Source organism: Scyliorhinus canicula, chromosome 11, assembly GCF_902713615.1.
Source record: "Scyliorhinus canicula chromosome 11, sScyCan1.1, whole genome shotgun sequence".
NCBI lineage: Eukaryota > Metazoa > Chordata > Chondrichthyes > Carcharhiniformes > Scyliorhinidae > Scyliorhinus > Scyliorhinus canicula.
In genome coordinates, this window is record NC_052156.1 from 99,257,106 (window position 1) to 99,279,566 (window position 22,461).

Sequence of the window (22,461 nt, forward strand, 5' to 3'; positions counted from 1 at the left end):
TTTGAGGCAGGTGGGCACCTCTACCACTTCCTTAGGTTTCCATTTGGTGTCACAAATGGGGTCTCGGTCTTCCAACGGGAGATGGACCGAATGGTCGACAAGTACGGATTACGGGCTACCTTCCCGTACCTAGATAATGTCACCATCTGCGGCCACGATCAGCAGGACCATGACACCAACCTCCAGAAATTCCTCCAAACCGCAAAACTCCTTAACCTCACATTCAATAAGGATAAGTGCGTGTTTAGCACCGACCGTCTAGCCACCCTCGGCTACGTAGTGCTTAAAGGAGTGATAGGCCCCGACCTCGAACGCATGCGCCCCCTAATGGAACTCCCTCTCCCCAATACCCTCAAATCCCTCAAACGCTGCCTGGGTTTCTTCGCTTACTACGCCCAATGGGTTCCCAACTACGCTGACAAGGCCCGTCCCCTCATTCAAACCACGACCTTCCCGCCGTCGACAGAGGCCTGCCAGGCCTTTAGCCGCATCAAAGCGGACATCGCAAAGGCCACGATGCGCGCCATCGACGAGTCCCTCCCCTTCCAGGTCGAGAGCGATGCATCAGAAGTTGCTCTGGCGGCCACCCTGAACCAAGCGGGCAGACCCGTGGCTTTCTTCTCCAGAACTCGCCAGGCTTCTGAACTCCGCCACCCCTCTGTGGAAAAGGAAGCCCAGGCCATAGTCGAAGCGGTGCGACATTGGAGGCACTATTTGGCCGGCAGGAGGTTTACCCTCCTCACAGACCAATGGTCAGTAGCCTTCATGTTTGATAATGCACAAAGGGGCAAGATTAAGAACGACAAGATCTTACGGTGACGGATCGAGTTGTCCACATACAACTATGAGATCTTGTATCGTCCTGGGAAGCTCAATGAGCCTCCTGATGCCCTGTCCCGCGGTACCTGCGCCAGCGCGCAGATAGACCGCCTCCGCTCCCTCCACGCGGACCTCTGCCATCCAGGGGTGACCCGTCTCTTCCACTTCATTAAGGCCTTTCTCCATCGCGGAAGTCAGGACAGTAACCCATGACTGCCACATCTGCGCGGAGTGCAAACCGCACTTCTACCGCCCCGAGCGCGCACACCTGACCAAAGCATCCCGCCCCTTCGAACGTCTCAGCATTGACTTCAAGGGGCCCCTTCCCTCTAACAACCGCAACATTTACTTCCTGGCGGTAATCGACGAATTCTCCCGCTTCCCCTTCTCCATTCCCTGCCCCGACATAACCACATCGACCGTCATTAAGGCCCTCCTCTCCATCTTCTCCCTGTTCGGCTACCCCGCATACATACACAGCGATCGGGGGTCCTCCTTTATGAGCGATGAGCTGCGTCAATTCCTGCTCAAAAGGGGCATTGCCTCTAGCAGGACGACCAGCTATAACCCCCGGGGTAACGGACAGGTCGAGCGGGAGAATGGTACCATCTGGAAGACTATACTACTGGCCCTCCGGTCCAGAGATCTCCCTATTTCCCAATGGCAAGAGGTTATCCCCGATGCCCTACATTCTATCCGCTCACTCCTCTGTACCGCAACAAATCAGACACCTCATGAACGTCTTCTTGTCTTCCCAAGGAAGTCGTCCTCCGGATCCCCTCTCCCGACATGGCTGGCCGCCCCCGGACCTATCTTGCTCCGGAAGCATGTGCAGGTGCAAAGTCCGACCCGTTGGTGGAACAAGTCCAGTTACTCCACGCTAACCCGCAGTATGCGTATGTGGAGTACCCCGACGGTCGGCAGGACACGGTCTCCCTCCGGGACCTGGCACCCTCCGGCGTGTGGCCTCCCCCCCCCCCTTCACCACAGACCCCCCCCTGTTTTTTTCCCCCCAGCGCCCCACCCAGGCCACCCCTTCCCCATCCATGGCAACTCCACAGTCAGCTCGGGTGACGGAGACTGTTCAAGGACCATCACTCCCGGACTCCAGGACGTCAGCGGAACCACCACCATCGGCTGAACCGACGTCACCTCCTCCACTGCGGCGGTCTGCCTGAACGTCACGGGCCACGAAAAGACTGATTGAATCGATTTAAATTACAACAGCTCCATGGACTTTGTTGGGACTTTGTGTACTATTGCTAATTGTCTGGGCCAGTGGGAAGCCAAAAATGTAATAAAAGAAAAGAAGAGAAAATGTTTCTTCTCCCGACTGCTACTCATACCACCAGTTCTCTCTCTCTCCCCCCCCCCCCCCCCCCCCCCCCCACCACGGGCTTCTTTCTCCGGAAGGGGTGAATGTGGTGGTATGATTTGGATAGCTGTCTGCCATTGGTGCAGAACACCGGCTTACCATTGGCCCTGGTCGGTCATGTGCCTCTCGACCGATTGGTTGAGACCAGTCATGTGACGGCTCTCCGCTTGGTCGAGAGGCTGAGTTAACCACGCCTCCATACCGAGGTATAAATAGTCAGAACGCCCGGCGGTCGTCCATTTATTGTAGTCGACCGCAGGGCTAAGTTCTAGCTTATTAAAGCCTAACTTTTGTACAGCAACTCGCCTCATGTGCAATTGATGGCTCATCAGCATGTTAACAAATGACAAAAAGGAATCAGGAATCATCCATAGTCACCATTTAGCTGATTTAGCTCACTGGGCTAAATCGCTGGCTTTTAAAGCAGACCAGCAGCACGGTTCGATTCCCGTATCAGCCTCCCCGGACAGGCGCCGGAATGTGGCGACTAGGGGCTTTTCACAGTAACTTCATTGAAGCCTACTCGTGACAATAAGCGATTTTCATTTCATTAACACATACAGTCCCTCTCCCCCCAACCCTCCCAACACCCTCTCCCTAATGTTCGATGTAATCCAATTCTTGAAAGTGCATAATGAATAACGCCCATGAATTGTAGAATCCTTCCCCTCAGTTCAAATTTGACCTTTTCACGTGTCAAGAATTCCAGCAGGTCCCCCCGCCACAGGGTGGAGAGATTGATCTCCTCTCTAACAGGATCCGCCTTCGGGCAATCAACAAAGCGAAGGCTACAACATCTGCCTCCACAACTGTTTCCAACCCCGGCTGGCCCCGACACCCCGAATATGTCCTCCCGAGGGCCCAGGTCCGGTTTCACATGCACTACTTTAGAGATTACCCTAAAAATTTCCTTCCAGTAATCCTCCAGCTTTTGACAGGACCAAAAATATGAACATGGTTTGCGGGGCACCCCCCCGCATCGTTCACATACATCTTCTACCCCCTCAAAGAGCCGGCTCATCCTTTCCCTTGCAAGGTGTGCCCTATACACCACCTTCAGCTATATCAGCCCCAACCTATCACACAAGGTGGAGGCGTTCACCCTCTGGAGCACCTCACATGAGAACCTCTTCCCCATACCCTCTCCCAACTCTTCCTCCCACTTTGCCTTGATCCCTTCCAGCGGCGCCTTCTCCTCCAAAATAGCCCCATAAACAGCACACTATCCCCTTCTCCAGTCCCCCTGTCGTCAGCACCTCCTCCAGCAATGTGGAAACTAGGAAGCTCTGTATCTCCTTTCTGGAAAAGTCTCGAACCTGCATGTATCTAAATATTTCCCCCTGCTCCAGCCTATATTTCACTCCCAGCTCCTTCAATCCTGAAAACCGACCCCCAAGAAACAAATCTTTTCGTGTCCTAATTCCTTTCTCCTCCCATCTCCGAAAATTTCCATCCCACTTCCCTGGTTCAATTATCATCGTAGAATTTACAGTGCAGAAGGAGGCCATTCGGCCCATCGACTCTGCACCAGCTCTTGGAAAGAGCACCCTACCCAAGGTCAACACCTCCACCCCATCCCCATAACTCAGTAACCCCACCCAAAACTAAAGGCAATTTTGGACTCTAAGGGCAAATCTATGGTTCCCCCAGGGAAACAGTCTGTTGTGGTAAGTGGGTCTTTTCAGACTACGAGACACACAAGAACATAAGGATTAGGAGTAGCAACCGGTCATTCGATCCCTTAAGTCTGTTCCGACATTGGATAAGATCTGATTGTGGCCTCACACCACTTTTCTGTCAATCCCCCTTTTAACCCCTGACTCCTTCATTGATCAGAAATCTAAGTTGAGTATATTCAGTTAGCCGGTCTCCACTGTTCACTGGGGAATTCCACACTTGGAATTCAGAGAGAAAAGAAAATTCTCCCTATCTAAGTCTTAAATGGGAGACCTCTAATTTTTCCATTATGCTCCCTGGTTCTAGACTCCCCCACACTGGGAAATATCCTCCCAACATCCACCCTGTTAAGACTCCTCAAGATCTTGCATATTTCAATAAGATCACCTCTCATTCTTTTAAACTCCAATGGATAGACATTCAACATGTTCATCCTTTCCTCATAAGATAATCCCTTCAGCCCAAGAATCAGATGGGTCAACCATTTTGAATGCTTCCAATGCTTCAGGGGGCAGTAGGGGGCAGCAGAGCAGAGCTTCTGATTGGCTGTTCCGGGGAGATTTGCATACGTGCAGTGCGGTCAGCGTAAATTGAAAAAGGGGCAGCAGGGTAGCATGGTGGTTAGCATAAATGCTTCACAGCTCCAGGGTCCCAGGTTCGATTCCCGGCTGGGTCACTGTCTGTGTGGAGTCTGCACATCCTCCCCCTGTGTGCGTGGGTTTCCTCCGGGTGCTCCGGTTTCCTCCCACAGTCCAAAGATGTGCGGGTTAGGTGGATTGGACATGCTAAATTGCCCGTAGTGTCCTAATAAAAGTAAGGTTAGGGGGGGGGGTTGTTGGGTTACGGGTATAGGGTGGGTTTGAGTAGGGTGATCATGGCTCGGCACAACATTGAGGGCCGAAGGGCCTGTTCTGTGCTGTACTGTTCTATGTTCTATGTTCTCATATACTTTTCAATATCTTCTCTTAAGCAAGGAGACAAAACTGTACACAGTACTCCAGATGTGGTCTCACCGAAACCCTGTACAATTGTAGCAATATTTCCCTACTTTCATCTTCCATTTCCCAAGCAATAAACACCAACGTTCCATTTACCTCCCCAATCAATTACTCTACCTGCATGCTGACATTCCTTGATTCATGTACCAGGACACCCCGATCCCTCTGTACCTCAGAGTTCTGTACCTCAGAGTTCTGTAATATCTCTCCGTTCAGTTAACCTGCTGCTTTTCTATTGCTGCCAAAAGGACAAGTTCATATTTTCCCACGTATACTCCATCTACTAATTATTCCCACTTCTAATCCCTTTTTAGGTTCCTTATATCTTTTTGACAACTTACTTTTCCACTTATCTTTGTTTCATCAGCAAATTTAGCAATCATAAACCATTTCAACCTTGTATTTGATATAGAATATAAATAGTTGAGGCTCTTCACTTGTTGCATCTTGTCAATCCAAAAATATCCCATTTACCCAACTCTCTGATTCCTGTTAGTTATCCAATCCTCAACCCAAAGATGTGCAGGGTAGGTAGATTGGCCACACTAAATTGCCCCTCAATTGGAAAAAAAGAATTGGGTACTCTAAATTAAAAAAGTTATCCAACCCTCTGTCCATGCTGATATGTTACCCCTACACCATGAGCTCATATTTTGTGTAGTAACCTTTTTTAATTAATTTTTTTAACAATAAATTTAGAGTACCCAATTATTTTTTTTTTCATTTAAGGGGCAATGTGGCATGGCCAGTCCACCAAACCTGCAACATCTTTGGGTTGTGGGGGCGAAACCCACGAAAACACGGGGAGAATGCGCAAACTTCACATAGACAGTGACTCAGGGCCGGGATTCTAACCCGGTTTACTCAGCGCCGCAGTCCCAGTGCTAACCACTGCGCCACATGCCACCCCTTGTGTAGCAACCTTTGATGCGGCTCTTGTCAAATGCCTTCTTGAAATATAACAGGGCAACACGGTAGCATGGTGGTTAGCGTAAATGCTTCACAGCTCCAGGGTCCCAGGTTCGGTTCCCGGCAGGGTCACTGTCTGTGCGGAGTCTGCACGTCCTCCCCGTGTGTGCGTGGGTTTCCTCCGGGTGCTCCGGTTTCCTCCCACAGTCCAAAGATGTGCGGGTTAGGTGGATTGGCCATGCTAAATTGCCCGTAGTGTCCTAAAAAGTAAGGTTAATGGGGGGTTGTTTGGGTTACGGGTATAGGGTGGATACATGGGTTTGAGTAGGGTGATCAATGCTCGGCACAACATCGAGGGCCGAAGGGCCTGTTCTGTGCTGTACTGTTCTATATTCTATGTTCTATAAGTACAGTACATCCACAGGTTCCCCTTTATCCATGTTGTTTGTTATTTCCTCAAAGAATTCTATTACATTAGTGAAACATAGAGGAGAGAGATAGTTTTCGTGCCCCCCAGGGGCGATCTTGGTGGCAATATGTGGCCCGCCATTGGCAGGATCTTCTGGTCCCTCCATTATCAATGGGATTTTTAAGTGAAACCCCCACCCACCGCTGGGAAACTTGGGATGGGATGTTCATCATCGGCGGGAGCGGAAGATCCCACTGACGAGGATGGTCAGAAAATCTCCCCCCATACTTTCTCCTTCACAAAACCATATTGACTCTGCCAGATTGTATTATGATTTTCTAAATGTCCTGTTATTACCTCCTTCATAATGGATTCTAGCATTTCCCCAATGACAGCCATTAGACTAACTTGTCTATATTTTCTGCTTTCTGTCTCCCTCCTTCCTTGAAAGAAGTCTTATATTAGCAATTTTCCAATCCACTGGGATCTTTCCAAAATCTAGGAAACTTTGCAAGATCATAACCAATTCACCGACTAACTCCACAACTATTTCTTTTATGACACTAGAATGCAGGCCATTTGGTCTAGTGGACTTGTCAAACTGTAATTCTAATAGTTTTCCCAATACATTTTGTTTTACGATCTACCCATCCATTTTGAAGTATTTTCAGTATATTTTTGTGGCTTCTGTAGTGAAGACAGACACAAAATACCTGTCCAATTCTTCTATCATTTTATGATTGCCATTATTACTTCCCCAGGTCCACCCTCTAAGGGACCAATGCTTGGTTACTCTTCTAAAAAAAAATTATAAACTCTTACCATGTGTTTTTATAGTTCTAGCTAGCTTTCTCTCATACTCTAATTTCTCCCTCCTTATTATTTGTTCATTTTTTTGGAGATTTCTAAAAACATTCTCACCTACCACTAATGTTCACAGTATGTACTCTTTTTCTTAAAATTTTTTACTATCTTTAATTCCCTCTGCTGACCAGGGATGGTTCATCCTTCTCATAGAGTCTTTCTCAATGGAATGTATCTTTGCTGAGAGTTATGAAATATCTCTACTGTCCTACCTTTTAACCTATTTTTCCAGTTTACTTTAGCTAACTCAATCCTCGTACCATTGTAATTACCTTTATTGAAGTTTAAGTCACTACTCTAATAGAAATAGATCTAATAGAAACTTACAAGATAATGAATGGCTTGGATAGGATGGACGTAGGGAAGTTGTTTCCATTAGTAGGGGAGACTAGGACGCGGGGGCACAGCCTTAGAATAAAAGGGAGTCACTTTAGAACAGAGATGAGGAGAAATTTCTTCAGCCAGAGAGTGGTAGGTCTGTGGAATTCATTGCCACAGAGGGCGGTGGAGGCCGGGACGTTGAGTGTCTTTAAGACAGAAATTGATAAATTCTTGATTTCTCGAGGAATTAAGGGCTATGGGGAGAGAGCGGGTAAATGGAGTTGAAATCAACCATGATTGAATGGTGGAGTGGACTCGATGGGCCGAATGGCCTTAGGTCCGCTCCTATGTCTTATGGTCTTATGGTCTTACTCTTAGAGCCACACCCACATGTGAAAATGTATCATATTATGATCGTTATTGCCGAAAGGTTCCTTTACTTTGAGGCCACTAATTAATTCTGTCTCATTGTGCATTACCAGCTCTAGGTTGACATTAGAATGCACTGTTTTAAGAAATTGCCCTGAATGCTATGAATTCATTTTCCAGGCGACTTTACCAATACGATTTGTCCAGTCTATATGAAGATTAATGTCACCCATGATTATTACAGTCGTCTTCTTACAAGACCCTGTATTTCTTCCTATATATATCCTCCAGTAGCTACTGTTATGGAGTCTGAAAACTACTCCCACAAGTGACTTCTTACCTTTGTTGTTTCTTATCTCTACCCAAACCGATTCTACATCCCAATCTTTAGAACTAAGCTCATGTCTCACTACTGTACTAATGTCGTTGTTAATTAATACAACTACCCTACCACCTAGGGCAGCACGATTGCGCAGTGGTTAGCACTGTTGCCTCACAGCACCGAGGTCCCAGGTTCCATCCCGGCTCTGGGTCACTGTCCATGTGGAGTTTGCACATTCTCCCCATGTTTGTGTGGGTTTTGCCCCCACAACACAAAGATGTGCAGGGTAGGTGGATTGGCCACGCTAAAACTCCCCTTAATTGGAAAAAATTAATTGGGTGCTCTAAATTTTAAAAAAATGACCCTCCCACCTTGTCCTAGTTTCTTTGTCCTTCTGAAATGTCATATATCCTTGATATATCCTTGTTCCAGCCCTGGTCACCGTGCATCCACGTCTCTGAAATAGCTGATAGGTTGTATATATTTATTTCTGCTTATGCTGTCAGTTCATTTGTTTTGTTATGAATGCTGCACGGATTCTGATACAGAACCTTTAATTTTGATTTTTTACTATTCTTGCAAATTGACCTTATCTTCTGGTACCCAGTCCCTTCCTACCACACTCTGGTTATCATTATCCATGTAGCTCTTCTACTCAATTCTTTTGTTCCTTTTCTGAATTTTACCATATGACCCCGAGTCCTCCGCCCTCTCACTCTATGTAGTTTAAAGCCATAATGGCACAGTGGTTAGCACCACAGCCTCACAGCTCCATGGACTCGGCTTTGAATCCCGCCTTGGGTGATTGTGTGGAGTTTGCACATTCTCCTCATGTCTGTGTGGGTTTCCTCCAGATACTTGGCTTTTTCCCACAGTTTCCTCCCACAGTACAGGTTAGGTGGATTGGCTATGCTAAATTGCCCCTTAGCGTCTAAAGATGTGCAGGTTGGGAGAGGATGAGAAGGAATTAGATATAGCTCTTGGGGCTAAAGGGATCAAGGGATATGGGGGGAAAGCGGGATCAGGATATTGAACTTGATGATCAACTACGATCATAAAGAATGGCGGACAGGCTCAAAGGGCCGAATGGCCTCCTCTTGCTGCTATTTACTATAATATAGGGATAGGGCAATGAGTGTGCCTAGATAGGGTGTTCTTTCAGAGGCTTGGTGCTGACTCGATGACCAAATGGCCTCCTTCTGCACTGTAGGAATTCTATAGTTCTGGCACCCTAGTTATACCATCACCAGAATACCAATCCCAACCACATCAGGTGAAGACCATTTCAACAGTACAGCTCCCACTTTCCCTAGTTCCCCGGGAATTGAACCCCAATTCTCCCACATCCACACCACTTTGAGCCACAAGTGATGCCAATTCGTTTGTGGCTCAGGTAGTAATCCCAGGATGAATGGAACACGTGGAGAGGAGACTCTAATGATGGTGGACAGTAATGCCTCCCAAGGAACAGTACCAAGACCACTGCTCTATTTGATAAATATAATGACTTGGGTATTAAGTATGTATGGCTTCACTTGGGTAGTTGGAATGGGCCCCTGGGCCATCCGACCTTGAACAGAATGATTAACTTGCTAACAGAGTAAACACCACCATCACAAGATCGCAAAACAAACTCATTGGTTTTAACTGATTTTGCTTCTATTTTCAAAGGTGTAAATGGGCCATGTTCCTTGAAAGGTCCTGGGAATGTCCCCACCCAGCACAAAATGGAAGACAAATAGGATGTCCATACTTGGCCCTTCTGATTGAAATTCAAAGCTCTGCTCCAAATCCTGACAGAGCTGAGATTTAATCCAGAATCCCAAGCCCCTGCAGCCGGAATATAACCTGGAACCTTCCCAGTCTCAGACAGCTCAGGACTCATTCTCATCGATATTGAGAAATCGCATTAAATGGCGTCATGCTCTTACCTGAATGATTTTTTCAATGAACCAGGGCGATTGCTGAAGGTTAAATCCGTTAATGATTTCTCGGATGGAAATTTCCAGGTACCCGTGATGACGAGTGGGCAAAACCACCCCAGGGAAGAGATCAGAAATAATGCTGTCAAAAAGTGGGATATCATGGGACAGGAACTGGAAAGAAAAATAAAGGCGGAATTAGCATGGTTAAGAAGCTGGAATCATGAGGTAATCAATAATACTTTATAAAAATACTCAGAAATCAGAATATTAGGAGGACTGGTGAATGCATAGAATCCCTACAGTGCAGAAGGAGGCCATGCGGCCCATTGAGTCGGCATCTGCCCTCTGAAAGAGCATTTTACCAAGGCCTACTCCCCCGCCCAATCTGTGTAGCCCCAAAACCCCACCTAGCCTGCACATCTCTGAACACTAAGGGGCAATTTAGCAGTAGCAATCCACTTAACCTGCAGATCTATCTGTGTGAAGAAACCTGAGAACCCAGAGGAAACCCAGGCAGACACGGGGAGAATGCAAACTTGGATACATTGTACTTGGTCCCCAACTCTAAATCATCTATGTAAATTGTGAATAATTGTGGGCCCAACACTGAATCCTGAGGGACACCACTAGCTACTGATTGCCAACCAGAGAAACAGCCATTAATCCCCACTTTTGCTTTCTATTAATTAACCAATACTCTATCCCGTACCAGCCTCCCCGGACAGGCGCCGGAATGTGGCGACTAGGGGCTTTTCACAGTAACTTCATTGAAGCCTACTCGTGACAATAAGCGATTTTCATTTTCATTTCATTTCATCCATGCTACTACTTTACCCTTAATGCCATGCATCTTTATCTTGTGCAGCAACATTTTGTGTGGCACCTTGTCAAAAGCTTTCTGGAAATCCAGATATGCCACATCCATTGGCTTCCTGTTATCTACCGCACTGGTAACGTCCTCAAAAATTTCACTATTTGCCCTTCATGAACCCATGCTGCGTCTGCCCAATGGGACAATTTCCATCCAGATGCCTCGCTATTTCTTCCTTGATGATAGATTCCAACATCTTCCCTACTACTGAAGTTACGATAACTGGCCTATAATTACCCGCTTTCGGCCTAGCTCCTTTTTTAAACAGTGATGTCACGTTTGCTAATTTCCAATCCACCGGGACCACCCCAGAGTCTAGTGGGGCGGAATTCTCCGCTCCTGGGAAAAATCGGGAGGGCTGTCGTGAACTCAGCCAAGTTTCACGACGGCCTCGGAGGCCATTCCTCGCCCCCTATTCTCCCCTCCCGGCGGGGCTAGGAGCGGCGCTCCATAACTCTCGGCCGTGGGGACATTGTGTCAAGAATGACGCAGCCGGCGCGCCTAATGACGTCAGCCGCGCATGCGCAGGTTGGCCGGCTCCAACCCGCGCATGCGCAGCTGACGTCATGACGCTGACGGCATGAACCCGTGCATACGCGGTGGCTGTCTTTCCCCATAGCCGCCCCGCAAGACGTGGCGGCTTGATCTAGCTGGGCGGCGGAGGGGAAATAGTGCGTCCGATTTGGACGTCGGCCCGACGATCGGTGGGCACCGATCGCAGGCCTGTCCCCTCCCGAGCACAGTCGTGGTGCTCATTCCCCACCAGGCCCCCTACAAGCCCCAAACGGGCTTCTCACTCCCGTTTCACAACGGCAGCGACCAGGTGTGGTTGCCGCCGTCGTGAAACAGCCGCTAACGGCAGGCCGCTCGGCCCATCTGGGTCGGAGAATCGCTGTTCACCGTGAAAAACGGCGAGGGGAGGGGGGGCAGAATCGCAGGGGGGGGCATGAAATTTGTCGGGGGTCCCTCCCGCGATTCTCCCACCCAGCGTGGGGAGCGGAGAATCGCGCCCGTGAATTTTGGTAAATTATCAATAGTGCATTTGCAATTTCCCTAGCCATCTCTTTTAGCACTTTGGGATGCATTCCATCAGGGCCAGGAGACTTGTCTACCTTTAGCTTACCCATCACTACCTCCTTCGTGATAACAATCATCTCAAAGTCCTCGCCTGTCATAGCCACATTTCCATCAATCACTGGCGTGTTATTTGTGTCTTCCACTGTGAAGACCGACCCAAAAATCCTGTTCATTTCCTCAGCCATTTCCTCATCTCCCATTATTAAATCTCCCTTCCCATCCTCTAAAGGACCAATATTTATCTTAGCCACTCTTATTTGTTTTATATATTTGTCGAAACTTTTAATATCTGTTTTTATATTCTGAGCTAGTTTACTCTCATAATCTATCTTACTCTTCTTTATAGCTTTTTTAGTAGCTTTCTGTTGCCCCCTAAAGATTTCCCAGTCCTCTAGTCCCCCACTAATCTTTGCCACTTTGTATGCTTTTTTCTTCAATTTGATACTCTCCCTTATTTCCTGAGGTATCCACGGTCGATTTTCCCTCTTTCTACCGTCCTTCCTTGTTGTTGGTATAAACCTTTGCTGAGCACTGTGAAAAATCGCTTGGAAGGTTCTCCACTGTTCCTCAACTGTTTCACCATAAAGTCTTTGCTCCCAGTCTACCTTAGCTAGCTCTTCTCTCATCCGATTGTAATCTCCTTTGTTTAAGCACAAAACACTAGTGTTTGATTTTACCTTCTCACCCTCCATCTGTATTTTAAATTCCACCATATTGTGATTGCACCTTCCGAGAGCATCTCTCACTATGAGATCCGTAATCAATCCTGTCTCATTACACAGGACCAGATCTAGGACCGCTTGTTCCCTCGTAGTTTCCATTACATACTGTTCTGGGAAACTATCGTGGATACATTCTATAAACTCCTCCTCAAGGCTGCCTTGACCGACCTGGTTAAACCAATCGACATGTAGGTTAAAATCCCCCATGATAACTGCTGTACCATTTCTACATGCATCAGTTATTTCTTTGTTTATTGCCTGCCTCACTATACTGTTATCATTTGGTGGCCTATAGACTACTCCTATCAGTGACTTTTTCGCCTTACTATTCCTGATTTCCACCCAAATGGATTCAACCTTATCCTCCATAGCACAGATGTCATCCCTTACTATTGCCCGGATGTCATCCTTAAATAACAGAGCTACACCACCTCCCACTCTGTCCTTCCAAATAGTTTGATACCCTCGGATATTTAGCTCCCAGCCGTGACCATCCTTTAACCATGTTTCAGTAATGGCCACTAAATCATAATCATTCACGATGATTTGCGCCATCAACTCATTTACCTTATTCAGAATACTACGAACATTCAGGTAAAGTACACTTATAGAACAGTACAGGACAGAACAGGCCCTTCGGCCCTCGATGTTGTGCCGAGCAATGATCACCCTACTTAAACCCACGTAACCCATATACCCGTAACCCAACAATCCCCCCATTAACCTTACACTACGGGCAATTTAGCATGGCCAATCCACCTAACCCGCACATCTTTGGGCTGTGGGAGGAAACCGGAGCACCCGGAGGAAACCCACGCACACACGGGGAGGACGTGCAGACTCCACACAGACAGTGACCCAGCCGGGAATCGAACCTGGGACCCTGGAGCTGTGAAGCATTTATGCTAACCTCCATGCTACCGTGCGGCCCTGAGTGAGTGTGTGTATTCATATAATTTCAGGTATTTGGCAGATTCCACTTGATATGAAAGACAAGACGATTAAAACAGAGAGTGCTTCACCACAAGAGTGTGTGAGGGGTATTTGTTTCACAATATTATTTATTATTTCTGTCTCAAGCTGGAGCAGGTTCTGAACAGAATGAAACATGGTGATGGTGAGCGAACAGAGTACCTTTGGCCGGTTGACATCAGTGATGGAACGAAGGGTGAGAACTTCTTCCTTCTCCTGAGGATATTTGACTTTCAGATTTCCAGCTGCCGTTAGGACAGATTTGACAGCTCGCATTCCATAATCGTAGTGATGCTGTGAGGAGAGCTGCAAGTTACAATGTCTGATTAGCAAATTCAGCCATAGACCAAATTTCCCACCAACGTGGTGCTGTTGATAATCAATATCTTTGTTCTGTGTTATTTCACTAAAAAATATCACAGGAAATGGAATGATGAGCTCCAATAATCTTTCTGTTTGAGCTATTCCATGTCACCTGATAAGTTAATTAAAAAATACATATTTCTTCTGGCTTTAATTGTAATATAAACAACACACCCAGAATTTCACTCTCGCCATTCATTGTCTAAACCTTGTAATGTATTCCAGTAACCTTTGGGCGGCATGGTGGCACAGTGGTTAGCACTGCTGCATCACAGCTCCAGGGTCCCAGGTTCAATTCCGGCCTTGGGTGACAGTGCACACTCCACACATTCTCCTTGTGTTTGAGTGGGCTTCCTCTGGTTTGCTCCCACAGTCCAAAGATATGCAGGTTAGGTGGATTGACCATGCTAAATTGCCACTTGTGTCTAAAAGATTAGATGAAGTTTGTGGGTTACGGAGATAGGGTGGAGGTGTGGGCTTAAGTAGGGTGCTCTTTCCAAGGGCCAGTGCAGACTTGATGGGTGAATGGCCTCCTTCTGCACTGTAAATTCTAAGATTCTTTCTTTCTATCTCTGCCTCTGGCTGTCTACTTCTCTCCATCTTACTCTCTCAACAACATATATTTACAAATGAAACGACCAAGGGACTTCACAGGATCTTTATAAAACAGAAAGTGGCACAGAACCTGTGGAGTTTGTTCGCTTTAAGGTGCAGTCTGCCGAGAGAGTCATATGGCCAGGTAACCAATCTGGGCTGGGGGGTCACTCCAGCGAGTGCGGGTTTCTGATGCTGGAAACTGGACTGAACCACGAGGCTGCCAGACTCTGCATTGTAGTTAAATGTAAATGAATACGGCAATTGTTATTTGCCTAACTGCTGAATGGGGAGAAAAAGGCGATCCTAAGATTGTGAGTATTAAGTTGAAGTTCAGTGCGAGGTGAGAAACAGAAGAGTGTTTGCAGGTATGCCCTTATTTGGATTGATAGATCCTCTTGATGCCTCTGTGGAGAATTGGACACAATACATTGAACATTTGGACTACTTTTTTCAGACCTATGAAATTTAATAGAAAGGGAAGAGAAAGGCAATCCTTCTGAGCGGGTGTGGAACCCAGGCCTAGAATTTAACATGCAGCCTCACTGCTAAGTGCACCCGACTCCAAGTTATTCTCTCAGATAATTGAATTTGTGAAAACACGCGACCACCCGAAGCCATCGGTATTATTGCAGCGATAAGTTTAACTCAACTCAGAGAGCCCCTAGGGAAACTATTGAACCTTATATTACCATGTTCAGACAGATCACAGAGAAGGACGACTTTGGAGCAAATCTCAACATTATGCTCTGGGTCTGCTTAGTCTGCAGTAAAATAAAGGGCCTCCAGGCAAAGATCCATGTAGATCCTGAGGCAACCCTCTGTTTTTAGAGTGGGACCAGTACCATATGTCTTGTGAGGAAGGTTCGACACAGAATTGAAGAGATTGGAAGAGCTGGGTGTTGTCCAGCCAGGTCAATTCGCAGAGTGGGCATCTTCCACAGTCATAGAATAGCATAATAGAAAAGTTACAGCACAGGAGGTTATTTGGCCCATCTTGTCCATGCTAGCCCGAGGACACCCAGGTGCCCTTTCTAATCTCACATTTTTGCACCCGATCCATAGCCCTGTATCTTCCAGCACTTAAGGTGCAGATCAATGTACTTTTTTTTTTAAAGAGTTTAGGGTCTCTGCCTCCACCACCAACACAGGCAACAAACTCCAGACTCCCATTATCCTCTGTGTCATGTGAGAGTACCTTTAAGAAATGGGTGTTTGTCTGATGTCAGAGTGTTGTTGGAGCTGGGCTGTCTGTCAGCTTTTTACTTTAATTTTAGGCTGTTTGCTGCAAGATGTGTTTTAGTTTTGTTTTCAGTGTTGGAGCTGAAGCCAGACAGCAGGTGCACTGTTGATTTCTCTGCCATGAAAAGACTATCTCTTGATCATTTGGTGAATTCAGAATTATAAATGTTTTCAGTGGTGAATGTAAACCTGATGTGCTTCTGTTAAAAGGTGTTTCTTCTGTCTTCTGGATGTCGTTTGGGAAGTTATTAAGGATTACTTAGTGTTGTACTCTTTGGGGGTTGTATTTTAATTGATGGTTGCTAAGATGTTTACTGTATATTTTGAAAAGGTTAATTTGAGTTCATAGAAGAAACATTGTTTTGCTTTAAAAATTACTTTTCTATTTCTGCTGTACCACACCTGTAGAGTGGGCCGTGTGCTCCCCATACCACAATCTATTAAAAGTTGTGGGTCAGGTGAACTCCATGATACACTTTGGGGTTCTCTAAACCCTGGCCCATAACATCTGTGGAAAACATTCTTCCTCATGTCCCTCAACACCTTCTGTCTCTTATCTTGAATATATATCCCCTGGTTTTGGAATTCTACACCAAAGAAACAATGTTATCCTATCTACTCTATCTCTTCTCGTAATTTTGTATACTCCAATTAAGCCACCCCTCAGCTTTCTTTGTTCCAAGGAAAATAACCTCAACCTATCCAATCTTTCCTCCTAGCTACTTTTCTAGCCCTGACAACATTCTTGTAAACCCTTTGCACTTTTTCCAGAGCAATTGCATCCTTCCTATAATATGGTAACCAGAACCGCCCACAATACTCTAGTGGTGGCCTCACCAGTGTTATATACAACTCCAGCATTATATCCTTACTTTTATATTCTATACCTCTGACAATGAAGGAGAACATTACATATGCTTTCTTTACAACCTTGTCTACTTGAACTGCTGCATTTAGGGACCTGTGTACTTGTACACACAAGATCTTACACTTCATCTACCCCTCTTAGTATATTCCTATTATTATGTACTCCCTATAACTGCTGTTTGACCTCCCTGCATGACTTCATACTTCTGTGTGTTAAATTCCATCTGCCACTTTATTGCCCACTCCAACAACCCAGCTATATCATTTTGGAGATTCTAGTTATCTTCTACATGGTGGACAACTAGGCCAATCTTTTTGTAATCTGCAAATTTCCAATCGTGCTCCCCGCGTTCACTCCAAATCGTTAATGTATAACACAAACAGTAAGGGCTGGAATCTTCCGCCCTGCCCGCGGCAAGAACTCCGCGGGCGAGATGCTGACAATGGAGAAATTCATTGACCTCGGGTGGGATTCACCGGGCGTACGCGGACGGAGAATCCTGCCATAAGGGTCCCAACACCTAGCCCTGTGGAATGCCACTTGAAACGAGCAGCCATCAACCCCTTGTTTCCTGTTACTAAACCAACTTTTTATCCAGTTTGCCACATTACCCTGTATCCCTTGGGTGTTTACTTTCTAGACCAATCTACCATGTGGTACTTTGTCAAACGCCTTGCTAAAATCCATGCACACAACATCCACTGCACTACCTTAATCAATCCTTGTCACTTCCTCAAGTCATTCAATCAAATTTGTGAGGCAAGGGGGCGGTGGTTAGCAGTGAGACTGTGGCGTTGAGGACCAAGGTTTGAATCCCGGCCCTGGGTCACTGTCCGTGTGGAGTTTGCACATTCTGTGGCACAACGGCTGGTTTAGCACACTGATCTAAATAGCTGGCTTGTAATGTAGAACAAGGCAGCAGCGCGGGTTCAATTCGCGTACCAGCCTCCCCGAACAGATGCCAGAATGTGCCGACGAGGAGCTTTTCACAGTAACTTCATTGAAACCTACTGGTGACAATAAGCTATTATTATTATTCTCCCCATGTCTGTGTGGATTTCACTCCCACAACCCAAAGATGTGCTGGTTAGGTGGATTGGCCACACTAAATTTCCCCTTATTTGGTAAAGAAAAATTAAATAAATGAAATGAAAATCGCTTATTGTCACGAGTAGGCTTCAATTAAGTTACTGTGAAAAGCCCCTAGTCGCCACATTCCGGCACCAGTTGGGGAAGGTTGGTACGGGAATTGAACCGTGCTGCTGACCTGCCTTGGTCTGCTTAAAAGCCAGCGATTTAGCCCAGTGTGCTAAACCAGTGTGCTACTGTAAATTATAAAAAATAAATAAATATGTGAGGCAAGACCTTCCTTTAACAAATCCATGCTGACTATCCGTGACTAGCCGATGCCTTTCTATGTAACAGTTAATCATATCTCTCAGGATTCATTCTACTAATTTGCCCACCACTGCCTCCAGATGAACTGGCCTGCAATTGTTTGGCATTTCCTTCGATCACTTTTTAAACAATGGAATCACATTTGCATTTCTCCACTCTGGTACCTTCCCCCATATCTAATGAGGATTGAAAAATTATCTTCAGAGCATCTGCTCTCTCCCTGACCTCCTTCAGTAACCTTGGAAACAATCAACCTGGCCCTGATGAATTGTCAAAGGTTCATAAGATGTAGGAGCAGAATTAGGCCATTTGGCCCGTCAAGTCTTCTGTCATTCTATCATGTCTGATCTCATCCTGGCCTTAACTCCAACATCCTTCCCATTTTCCATAACCCTTCAACCCATTACCAATTAAAAATCTGTCTTAACTCCTCCTTAAATTTATTCACTGTCCCAGCATCCACCACACTCTGGGGTAATGAATTCCACAGATTCACAATCCTTCACAAACCTCATTGAGTTCTTCGAGAAGGTGACCAAACAGGTGGATGAGGGTAAAGCAGTTGATGTGGTGTATATGGATTTCAGTAGAGCGTTTGATAAGGTTCCCCACGGTAGGCTATTGCAGAAAATACAGAGGCATGGGATTCAGGGTGATTTAGCAGTTTGGAACAGAAATTGGCTAGCTGATAGAAGACAAAGAGTGGTGGTTGATGAGAAATGCTCTGACTGGTGTCCAGTTACTAGTGGTGTGCCACAAGGATCTGTTTTGGGGCCGTTGCTGTTTGTCATTTTTATAAATGACCTGGAGGAGGGCGTAGAAGGATGGGTGAGTAAATTTGCAGATGACACTAAAGTCGGTGGAGTTGTGGACAGTGCAGAAGGATGTTACAAGTTACATAGGGACATAGATAAGCTGCAGAGCTGGGCTGACAGGTGGCAAATGGAGTTTAATGCAGAAAAGTGTGAGGTGATTCATTTTGGAAGGAATAACAGGAAGGCAGAGTACTGGGCTAATGGTAAGATTATTGGTAATGTGGACGAGCAGAGAGATCTCGGTGTCCATGTCCATAGATCCCTGAAAGTTGCCACCCAGGTTGAGAGGGTTGTTAAGAAGGCGTACGGTGTGTTAGCTTTTATTGGTAGAGGAATCGAGTTTCGGAGCCATGAGGTCATGTTGCAGTTGTACAAAACTCTGGTGCGGCCGCATTTGGAGTATTGTGTGCAGTTCTGGTCGCCACATTATAGGAAGGATGTGGAAGCATTGGAAAGGGTACAGAGGAGATTTACAAGAATGTTGCCTGGTATGGAGGGAAGATCATATGAGGACAGGCTGAAGGACTTGAGGTTGTTTTCGTTAGAGAGAAGAAGGTTAAGAGGGGACTTAATTGAGGCATACAAGATGATCAGAGGATTAGATAGGGTGGACATCGAGAGCCTTTTTCCTCGGATGGTGATGTCCAGCATGAGGGGACATAGCTTTAAATTGAGGGGAGATAGATATAGGACAGATGTCAGAGGTAGGTTCTTTACTCAGAGTATTAAGGGCGTGGAATGCCCTGCCTGCAACAGTAGTGGACTCGCCAACACTAAACACATTCAAATGGTCATTGGATAGGCATATAGACGATAAGGGAATAGTGTAGAGGGACTTTAGAGGGGTTTCACAGGACGGTGTAACATCGAGGGCCGAAGGGCCTGTACTGCGCTGTAATGTTCTATGTTCTATGTTCGGGAGAAGTAGTTTCTCCTCACCTCTGTTTTAAATTTGCTATCTCTTATCCTAAGACTGTGACCTCTCATTCTAGAATGCCCTACAAGAGGAAGCATCCACTCCACGTCTCCTTTATCCATTCCTTTTATCATCTTGAACTCCTCAATTTGATAAAGGAGGCTCCGGCCCCCAGAAACCCATCCGAGTTCAAGTCATTCTTAGGAATGGTGAATTATTGTGGGTGCTTTCCACTAAATTTGTCGACATTATTGGCCCCTTTGCATATAGTACATAGAACATACAGTGCAGAAGGAGGCCATTCGACCCATTGAGTCTGCAGCGACCCACTTAAGCCCTCACTTCCACCCTATCCCCGTAACCCAATAACCCCTCTTAATCTTTTTGGTCACTAAGGGCAATTTAGCATGGCCAGTCCATCTAACCTGCACATCTTTGGACTGTGGGAGGAAACCAGAGCACCCGGAGGAAACCCACAGAGACACGGGGAGAACGTGCAGACTTCTCACAGTGGAGCCAGTGGGGAATCGAACCCGGGACCCTGGCGCTGTGAAGCCACAGTGCTATCGACTTGTGTTACCGTGCTGCCCAAAGAAGCACCAACATTGGGTTTGAAAGACGCCCCAGAGAGAAGCTTTTAACAAAGTAAAGCACTTGTTACATTAATCAAGTTGATCGCTGCATTTCAAACCAATCTAAAGAATTGATGTTAATCTGTGGCGCCTCTCCATATGGCATCGGTGCAGTATTCTCCCTTAAGATGGACAATGGATCTGAAAGACCTGCAGGCTATGTCTCGAGAACCCTCTCAGAGACTGAAAAAGCCTCAGTTTGATTTGAAAACGAAGGCTTGTCAATAGTCTATGGGGTAAAGAAGTTTAACCAGTATGTATATGAAAGGCACTTTACCATTGGTATGGGCCACAAACCTCTCTTGGGTCTTTTTAAAGAAGATAAGGCTAATCTACCAATTGCACTGGCAAGAATTCACCATTGGGAGTTAATTCTTTTTTTAAACAATGTTTTTAAGTTTATACTCAGTACATTAGACAGAGACAGGGGTATGTGCATCGGGTACAATATACAAGAAATTTCCATTGGTATCGATGCACCCCTGGCTTTGAACATATCCTGCATCAAGTTGCTGAATGGCCTTCTCTGACCCTCGGATTGTGAATTTGACCTGCTCCAGACGGAGACCGACAAGTCTGCCAGCCAGTCTGCAGCTGTGGTTGGTGCTTCTGATCACCAGCCAAGCAGGATTCTTCGATGGGCGATGAGGCAAGCAAAGGCATGGGTGTCGGCCCCTTCTCCATGAATAGTTCTGGCTGGTCCGATACCCCTAAGTCTGCCACCCCGAGACACGGCTCCACCCTCACCTCCACAATAGAACATAGAACAGTACAGCACAGAACAGGCCCTTCGGCCCTCGATGTTGTGCCGAGCAATGATCACCCTACTTAAACCCACGTAACCCGTATACCCGTAACCCAACAATCCCCACCATTAACCTTACACTACGGGCAATTTAGCATGGCCAATCCACCTAACCCGCACATCTTTGGACTGTGGGAGGAAACCGGAGCACCCGGAGGAAACCCACGCACACACGGGGAGGACGTGCAGACTCCACACAGACAGTGACCCAGCCGGGAATCGAACCTGGGACCCTGGAGCTGTGAAGCATTGATGCTAACCACCATGCTACCGTGAGGCCAATCTGGGACATTGTCTCAAAGAAGGCTGTCCAGAACCCGACAATCTGGGGCATGCCCAAAACGTGGTTGGTCGGGCCTCCCTGGCGCCATTCACATTTGTCCTCCAGGAAGAACCTGCTCTTTTAGGTTCTTGTTAGGTGCGCTCTGTGCACCACATTCAGTTGCACGAGGCTTAGTCTGGCGCAAGTGGAGGTGAAGCTGGCCTGTTCACTGCTTCGCTCCAGAGTCCTCACCCTATTTCCATTCCTAATTCTTCATCCCAGTTTTCCCGTGTTTCATCCAGTGGGGAGCTTGTCCTTTTTGACAGTCAAAGAAAAACAAAGAAAAATACAGCACAGGAAAAGGCCCTTTGGCCTTCCCAGGCATGCGCCGACCATGCTGCCCGTCTAAACTAAAATCTTGTACACTTCCGGGATCCATATCCCTCTATTCCCATCCTAAAATAACAAAGAAAAGTACATACAGATCCCTGCGTCCCCCTCTGCCAGATTACCCCGTCCAATAGCTCCTCTAACATTGTGTGTCTCGGGGTCCGTGGGTCCTTGCGGAGAAAGTTCTTAACCTGTAGGTGTTGCAGTTCGTTCCCGTTAGTAGCTGCAGTCTCTGTCAGTTCCTCTAAGGTCGCTAGCCTGTCCTCTGTGTAAAAGTCCCTAACAGTCAGTATCTCCCATCCTGTCTCCACCTCTTAATGGTGGCATCTAACATGGCTGGCACAAACTTGTGGCTGATGCAGATCAGAATCATGGTGGACATTTCGGTCAAGCTGAGCTACTGCCTCATCTGGTTCCAGATTCTGAGGGTAATTGCCACCGCTGGGCTTGCTGAGTGTTTGACTGATGGGGTTGGGAGTGCTGCCATTGCGAGGGCCCAAAGGGCATCCCTGTGCAGGAGCTCTCCTCCATCCTCAGCCATTCCAT

General features: G+C 46.7%; 1 protein-coding gene across 1 annotated transcript in view; it reads right to left on the reverse strand.

Moving 5' to 3' along the window:
- LOC119973221 (dynein heavy chain 3, axonemal-like) overlaps positions 1-22,461 on the reverse strand; it is a 714,697-nt gene that overhangs the window by 388,181 nt on the left and 304,055 nt on the right. The window contains exons 22-23 of the mRNA XM_038810887.1: positions 13,793-13,936; positions 9,995-10,159 (exon numbers count right to left, since the gene is read on the reverse strand). Of these exons, the coding sequence (XP_038666815.1) occupies positions 9,995-10,159; positions 13,793-13,936 (309 nt within the window). The remainder of the gene's footprint in view (positions 1-9,994; positions 10,160-13,792; positions 13,937-22,461) is intronic.